This window comes from Seriola aureovittata, chromosome 22, assembly GCF_021018895.1.
Source record: "Seriola aureovittata isolate HTS-2021-v1 ecotype China chromosome 22, ASM2101889v1, whole genome shotgun sequence".
Lineage (NCBI taxonomy): Eukaryota > Metazoa > Chordata > Actinopteri > Carangiformes > Carangidae > Seriola > Seriola aureovittata.
This window is the reverse complement of record NC_079385.1, coordinates 11,931,354-11,940,000: the sequence shown is the minus strand read 5'-3', so window position 1 is coordinate 11,940,000 and position 8,647 is coordinate 11,931,354. Positions and strand designations below refer to the sequence as shown.

Below are 8,647 nucleotides of genomic sequence, written 5' to 3'. Positions count from 1 at the left end.
GTATTTGTTTGTGGTGAGTTATGTTTGTGTGTCCGCTGCGAGTCTTTTTAATTATACTGACAGGTAACCTCTGCGTTTGAAGGGATTCTGTCCCTCTATTTTCCGTCTTCTCTGTCCGTCACTCCCCTTTCTGCCGTAAAGTCTACAGCGGCACATTCCTGTGTCACCTCAGTTTCACAAAAGGCCATTCAACCTTATAATCTAATAAACCTTCATTTTCAACTTAAAAACCCACTGTTAATGTGTCCTAATTTATTTTCCTCTGCATTTACACACTTTTAACACGTACATGAGTTTAAGCCTCTTTTACATTAAAGCGGGACTATGGAACTATTGAAAGAAAAAACACATTCTTCCTATTACAAATAAAAGGTTTAGTTCATAACCAATAAAATGGAGCATTACTCAACTCATTACACTCTGGGGTTTTGCTGATCCAGCATCACATATGGTGGCTAATCTTAGCAAATGATAACAAAGTTAGGTTTAGCTTAACTTTAGCTCTATTAATATATGTTACTGAGACATTTCATTGACTTAATAACTCTTCTCTGCATAGTTTTTACCCACCTCTGCTGGTATTTGGCGCTGCAGATAGTTTTTGTTTTATTTGTACGGGCTTCGAGATATCTGTCTCCAACTCCCCTGATATTACTAGGCCTGTTTTCTGTGCACATGGTGTCTTTGGATCCATGTTACAGAGCCTGGGGGTCCCCAGGTTTAGAGACCTGTAAACTCCTAACAGTGGTGCCTCAGTGCTTTACTAGGAACACGTCTGACCTCAGTTAACTTAACAGAAATACTGCAGAATGTTTTTGTTGAGCAAACAGGCACAAATAGACAGAACTGGTTTGCAGTGGTCGATCATTCGAATACAGCCATACATAGGAACAAGACTAACGCCCGGGTAATATTTGCCTGGTTTTCAATATGGTGGTGCATTTGGTATTCTAGCATTTTTACAACCCAGAATTGGAACAGAGGGAGAATAGAGAAAGAGAGAAAGCGACAGAGAGACAGGCTGAAAGAGTGCAAAGTGAGAGAGAGGGAGTGGGGGAGACCGAGATGGGGTGAATAAGCCATTTGTTTGTCCCTCTGCTGTCCTCCCTGGCCTTGCCTGGTGCTTGGTGCCTGGCATCCAGGGTAATTTCCTTTCATACCGACCACTGCCATCCATGCATTAGCATTTTCTGTGCAGTAAGGGCAACACTTGGTGCACGATTGTGTTTGTGTGCTTGCTTGGTTGCTTGCTCGCTACAGGCCTTATTATGCAGGGACTGGGGAAGACAGAGCGAGGGGAGCAGGGCCGAGACATCGACCTGACATCGCTGAGATCCACCATGCCAGCCAGCGGCCCTCTGCAGGTTAGTGCACCCAAAAGGACAGAGAAAACTGTGTGAAAAAGAGGGGGGAGACAGAGAGACAGAGTCAGGTAAGGCCAGAAACAGGAAGATAGTAAAAGAAAAAAAAAACAAAGAAGAGAAGAAAAGTGTGAATAGTGAAGTTGGACTATACTGCAGATACATCTGTCTTCCTGTTCAGCAGTGGCCTCTCCCACCTGTCTCTCTTCCTTTCTGCTTCCCCCTCTTTCTCAGACCCTATTCCCGTCACTCTTTCGTCTTCTTTTCTCTCGGACTGGGTTGATCTGTGACTCTGAATTGCTGCTCCTGTCTTAGATTTGCCACAGAGCTGTGGTATGTCCTGCCTATGTGAGAGCTGAGGATCAGAGGCTCTCTGGGTTAGGCTGAGTGTCTGTACACTATTCTGAGACCAAGATATGATCGCAACATCCATCAAATATCAATTAGGGCCTGGGTGAAAAGCTAATAAACTCCTCTAATGTAGTTTCAGGTCAACAGAACAGGTACTCACTAATGCCAAGAAAAGGGGGTCAAGGTAGGGCCAGTGACCTGATATATTGTGTTTGAGAAGAGGCTTTTCTAAATAGCCATTTTTCTTTCTTCATTTATAAGGGGTTTTTTTTTTTAATTTTTAAAAGAATTGAATTATTTTGAGTTGAGTTTTGGTCGACATTGTTCAAAGCAGTTTTGCACTTGTTTCTTTATTCAAATAATCTTCTGACTCATCATTCACTGCAGTTCTGGGTACGCAGAGAGGCCCCCCTAACACCACTGACCTCCCACATACACACACATACACCCTCCCTGGTGTCTGTTGCGATTCATCTTATGTATCAGTGTCAGGGCCAGCAGTGTTCCTGCCCATCAACCAGCAGGGCTATCAGTTACTGGTATATTTAGCTTCACAGTCTCCAGTGAACAAAGTGCTATTACTCAAGACAAGCTGTGTGTGTCTATGTGTGTGTGTGTGTGTGTGTGTGTACGTGTGTGTGTGTGTGTGTGTGTGTGTGTGTGTGTGTGTGTGTGTGTGTGTGTGTGTGTGTGTGTGAGAGAGAGAGAGAGATAGTCAGTGTGTATGGCTGTGAGACAGTGACAGATAAGGGGGAAAAGGTACACTCAGTGGAGCATCAACAAAATATACATAATCACGGTACTTTAAATGTGTTATAATACAGTATTTTACTTTCAAACATTCAAAAATGTTAATTAATTACAGCATGTGAAGAAATAACAGTTTTGACATTATATCAAAGTCGCTGATGTATTGTCTTGCAGTGATATCTACTAAAGTTAGCATGCTAACCAGCTAGCCCCGACCTGTTGACCTCTAGTTATACCACTTTGTACCTCAAGAGGCCAAAATATAACAATCAGTGATAAAGAAAAGAACGGATGGAAATAGAAGTAAAACAAGAGTTAGCATTGGTGTTGGTCTCCAGAAGGAGTGAAATTTGAAGCTGAACACAGCTGTTAGCGTTCACTCTGGCCACGTAGCGATAGGAAATACTTACTCCTCTAAATTGTTGTGGGTTTTTTGTGATTTTTTTCCGTGTGAAGTATTTCCACATTCACACCTTTGTGCATTAAGACAATTGCTAATTCATTGCACATTGGTCAGCCACGCAAAGACGGTAAATATGCTTTGTTGCACCCTCTTTCTAATAAGTGCTACATTGAAATCCCACACAGATCTGCCAGAATTAGGCAAACTTTCAGTGAAAACCGTCTTTATTTTTCCTGCTCAATAAATGAAGGTCATCTTTCAGTGCAGTTGTGAATTTTATCCAGGGCTGCTTCTAAAAATCTTATGTAAGCAGGATGTCAGTTTTAGTCGAAGGTTATGAATTTATGAAGCAGCAAAAATATGGTTGTTTACCTGCCTGCCAGCCAACTCCAAATTTACCAGTCATGAATGCTGGCTCTGTTCATTTGTTTACACTCAACCCAACCAAACGCACACACACACACACACACACACACACACACACACACACACACACACACACACACACACACACAGAGTCACAGAATACAGTGTACAGCATATCTGTAATAGGGATAATAAAATGTCACAGAAATGAATCTGTTAATCGCCCTAAGTGTTCGCAATGTACCCTGTTAAGTGCAAACTGTGATAACTGTAACCACAGCCAGCTGTTACAACAGCTGAAGCAGAGGCCTGATGTACATTTTAGCAGAATCAAAGCGACTACTTGATTGTAAATTATGATAAGGACCACCACAACTGCTGGCACAGCCTGATGCCTTGCACCCTCCAGCACAGATAAGCTGAGGACCTATAGCGCTGACAGCTGCTAGCTATGGCAGTAATGAGCATATCATGTGGCTCACAATGTAAATGTTTATATCCAAAGTTGCCAAATCCTCGCCACAACTATTAATTTCAACCCTGGCTGCCTCATCACGTGTCGACAGATGTGTGGAGAGAACTGTGTGATCGTTAGAAAAGTGGAAATGAGAGTATGTATGTGCACGTGTGTCTGTTTTTAAGTAGCCCAAACACGTGTTTAAGAAATCGCTCTCTCAGCAGGCTACACATCCAATGTCAACCCCAGCTCAGGCTTGTAGTATCACTACATTATGTATCTCATATGTCTTTGCCATGTTGTTTTAACAACTGCACTTACAGTTAAGATGCAACAGATGCAGTTGTGTATTATGTGTTGCAGTAAGAGCCAGAGACAAGGTGAAAAGATTTATGAAATGGATATTCTCCTTTAGAATTTCAACTATATACTATGTGGTTTTGCTTCCTCTAAACCCTCATTGCACATTAATCACTCGTTATTTCCAGCCACTGTTGATACATGTGGCTCTTTCACATATTTGTATGGTACGGTTTCCTATACTTACCACAGCCTGTCTTTCTTTGACCTTGATGGCTTCACATGAGATTGCTTCTTGCTATTCTATTCCTACTTTGATAGGTTGACAAAAACCTTTTCACCACAGGAGCTGTTCTGGAGCTATCAATTGTATCACATGCTCTTTCTGAGCAGCTGGAGTTGACCGGTTGCCTCGTGGTGAATGATTTTGTTTATAGTCACAAGTCAAGAACGAACCCTCAGTCTCATCCTTTAAGCCAAAGTGGACCAACATTTCTTAATGTGCTCAGGAAAAAAAAGAAACTTGAACATCTGTATTTGTATGACAACTGGGCAAACTTCATCTGCTGAGGAAGATCAAGTCATATGATCAGAAGCTTCAGAATGGAGTTTACTATGTGCTGATAACTGCTGAGCAAGAATGAATCTTAAGTTTCAACCGTTCTGGTGTTTCGGACTGAAAATTTCAATGTTCCAAAAACACCTGGACATCTTTGGTGGTTTGTGATGAATGACACTGAGTTGTTGGTGTCATTTCCATTTAAATCCTTAACATCTACCTACTATTGTTATTTTACTCAGTGCACCTTGATTTTTTTATTCTCAGTAAATCATTTTTTGTCTAGAAGAGATTTTAGTGATAACATTAACTTGACCTGAACAGTTTGAACTTACCCTTTTAGTCCTATTGGGATATGAGCTGTCTTTACATAATCTGGTGTCAGAAAAAACCCTTGTATGTCAAGCGGTCACAGGACTTTACATACTGTTTGATGCATTTGAATTTCTGCTTGATTTTGAATGAGTTTCACAATTTCTGAGTTTGTGACATTTTCTCAACATCCAAACATAAAACACTCTACGTAGTTTCAAATCAGGTCCAAAGGGAGGCATGTAATTTTCTGAAATTGGATTTATGAGGTTTTCATGCAGCATCTGTTTGAAGCTGCCATGATGAATCTATTTCTATGGTGTGAAGGCTTTACACCTCTAAGTCATTCTCTATGTATAGAGCACAGCAACAGGGCGTGGAGCGCTGACTCAGAATTAGTAGGAATCACACAGCCTCTCCAAGCATGGCAGTCATGTCTCAAAGACAGAGAATGACCACATTCACAGAAGAGAATGGATACTTAACTTAGCAGCTTAATCATACTTTACAAACATTTGTCTATGGACCATCGTCTGGTGTAAGTTGTCACCATTTAACATACTTTCCAACCTATAGAGGTCAGTGCTGTAGGTGATATTCTGTATTTCTTTTTATGTTAACAAATTCCATAAAAAGACTAAAACTAACAGCGCATTAGTCTCTCAATACTTTCCAACATTCCCGGGTTGTCTGTGGCACTCTGTCCCAAGCCCAACCATTCTCACTGAAGAGATGAATCTTTAAAAACAGATCACAAATATTTAATTAAATCTAAAAACGTCTGAGAGCCGTGGCTTTTGGCAAATGTTACACAAACAGGAGTAAAGAGTGGGACTACTTTCAGCTGCAGGTTTAGTGTGCTAGTAATTTATGACAGCACGACAGTTGTGAGAGCATCTCAAAATAAACTACAGTGCCCATGTTTGTGGTAGTGATGGAACATCACATCACCCAATGATGTGGCTCACTGGTTAAATATGAAGGTCTAAGTCACAGAGGAATATATAGCAGGCTTTGAATGCACAGACAATCAGCCGGCTCAGTTTATTGTTGGCTTTGGGCTTTACACCGGGTATGTTGACAATAATAATAAAGAATACAAAATATCACCTTTATAACCTTTAACAAATACAGATGATACGATGCAGCTTTTCTCCGCACGTTTATGGGAATATTCTTGAAACCCGGCTTGGGTGCTGGAGTAAAGTGAAGTGTGAGAATGGGTTTGTTATTGAGTCTCTGAGCATGTTCCTTCACCCAGAACCAACCCTTGGTGCATCCAAACAGAACACAAAGTGAATTTGGCATTGTGAAAAGACCGAGATGATTTTGCTTCAGTTTGAATCACAAATATTTCACCTTGCACAAATAACTAGAAGGAGAGAATATTATTTAATCTGGTCTCAGAGGAGCTTGAGCAGGGTTTTTTTTTTTGTCATTGTTTTTTACAATATTGGATGAAACTTTCCATGTGCATGAGGACTTCTAATCTGACTGACACATGACTGCGCAGAAATACAGCATTCTGTTCTTAGTGGCGGGGCGCGAAGCACAAAACCAAAGTTGAAATCACAGCAACCCTTCAAGCATGACAATTATATTTCAAAGACATGCAAAGTCATTTCTTGCATGTGAACAAGCCTGAACTGGCTGTGAAGCGACTTTGGCAGATGCCAGAAGGGCAGGGCCACTTCAGGGCAAGTCTCACGTCACTCACAGTAAATATACCAACAATGAAAACAGTCATACTAATGCAAAATAATACTGTAGGTCTCCATGTGTCATAACAAAAGGCGATAACTGTATTTAACTGTATTACCAGGTGTTCTTCCTATGTTCACCAGAAAAGTTTTTCTTTGTGTGGTGCTGTGTGTCCCTCCTTGGCCACCATCCTTCTCGACTCTTTCCCAGTTATCTCACCTCCTAGAATACATTGTGTGTTTGTGTGTGTGTGTGTGTGTGTGTGTGTGTGTGTGTGTGTGTGTGTGTGTGTGTGTGTGTGTGTATGTGTGTGTGTGTGTGTGTGTGTGTGTGTGTGTGTGTGTGTGTGTGTGTGTGTGTGTGTAACCCCTTCTTGGCCCCTGCATGGCAAATGCCACATTCTGAGTGTGGGTGTGAAGTGTGAAGTACGATTCCGGGAACATTCATCCGAGACCCAACTGAGCCTCATCTTTAAATGTCTGTTGTTATGTAATAGGTGTGCATGTGAAACAGAATATATGCTATTCCGATCTACAAAGTTAACTAGAAAGGTCTTTAGTGTAATGAGGGATTGGTGTGTGACAACATCGTGAATGAGAATGGTGCAATCAAAGTGTTTACAAAGGGTTTTGGTTTCACTCACCTGGAAGGGTCCGTTGCTCAAGGGTATCTCAGTGGTGGGAGTGAGGAATGAGCAGGAGGCAAATGCTACCCTTTCATTTCGCAGAGTTATCCTCCTGGTCCGAGAATCTATCCCTTGACCTTTGTGCTCGCAAGCCAGCTTGTGCCAAGTGTGAACGGCACCTGTGTGAGGTCATGTCCACACTCACACAGATAAATATCAAAACAGGGACGGCGTTTTTCATCTACATCTATTCGCGTTGGAATGGACAATCGTAAAAAATCGTAAAAATTCTTACATGTTTTCTACTTCAGCCGCCCTTCTTTGCCTCTGATCGGCAGGTACGTGCACAGGCACCGCTACACCACTGTGGGAAGGTGAATAAACCCCAAACTTATAAGAAAATATGATATTTTTTTATAAGAAAATATGATATTTTTCTATAAGAAAATATGATATTTTTTTATAAGAAAATATGATATTTTTTTATAAGAAAATATGATATTTTTCTATAAGAAAATATGATATTTTTTTATAAGAAAATATGATATTTTTTTATAAGAAAATATGATATTTTTCTATAAGAAAATATGATATTTTTTTTATAAGTTTGGGGTTTATTCACCTTCCCACAGTGGTGTAGCGGTGCCTGTGCACGTACCTGCCGATCAGAGGCAAAGAAGGGCGGCTGAAGTAGAAAACATGTAAGAATTTTTACGATTTTTTACGATTGTCCATTCCAACGCGAATAGATGTAGATGAAAAACGCCGTCCCTGTTTTGATATTTATCTGTGTGAGTGTGGACATGACCTCACACAGGTGCCGTTCACACTGTAAGTTATCCATGAGGACACAGTGTCTTTCCTGATTTTGAACTTAATACACATTTTTTTTTCTCTCCCATTTTTTAGTTTAATTTTACACGCTTCCTCCAGTTCAGTTTCTCTTTCTTCCTCATCCATTCTTTTTCATCCTCTTCTTTTTTTCTTGATTACTCTGCTCCTCTTTCCAATTTTTCTCGGTTCCTTTTTCTTCCTCTGTCCGGGGGGGAGTGTGTGTGTGTGTATGTGTGTGTGTTTTCTTTTCATTTCTGGGGGGAAATGGCAGCTGACTCAGTTCGAATGTGAAGCAGCTTTACGGGACCTGGTGCTTAATTCACTGCCATGTGCGTGTGTGTGCAGAAACGTGAAAAGACTTTTAGAAGGTATGTGTGCAAAAATAAAAAGCCAAGATGAGTGATACCAGACGAAACTTTAGATCCTACCAGATATAAACAATTAGATTATCACACACACACTCGCACACAGGCCAGTCTCTCTGTCTCCTGCTCTGTCTCTTTCACAAACCCACAATTATATTGTCACAGAGTGAAACACAGCAGATATAAAGGGCACGTATTCTCATCGCAGACACGCAAGTCTTCTGCTTTACATCTACTTGAGTAGGATTTAAAACCTTTACTCC

The 8,647-nt window shown here is 40.8% G+C and overlaps 1 protein-coding gene across 6 annotated transcripts in view; it reads left to right on the top strand.

Moving 5' to 3' along the window:
• The first annotated feature begins 1,061 nt into the window (after positions 1 to 1,061).
• LOC130163176 (ninjurin-2-like) overlaps positions 1,062 to 8,647 on the top strand; it is a 28,207-nt gene continuing 20,621 nt past the window's right edge. For 2 of the 6 annotated variants that reach the window (XM_056367091.1, XM_056367096.1), the window contains exon 1: positions 1,062 to 1,364. In XM_056367091.1, coding sequence (XP_056223066.1) covers positions 1,269 to 1,364 — 96 coding nt within the window. In that variant the 5' untranslated portion in view covers positions 1,062 to 1,268. The remainder of the gene's footprint in view (positions 1,365 to 8,647) is intronic. The other 4 variants (XM_056367095.1, XM_056367097.1, XM_056367094.1 and 1 more) reach the window with 3 other exon arrangements.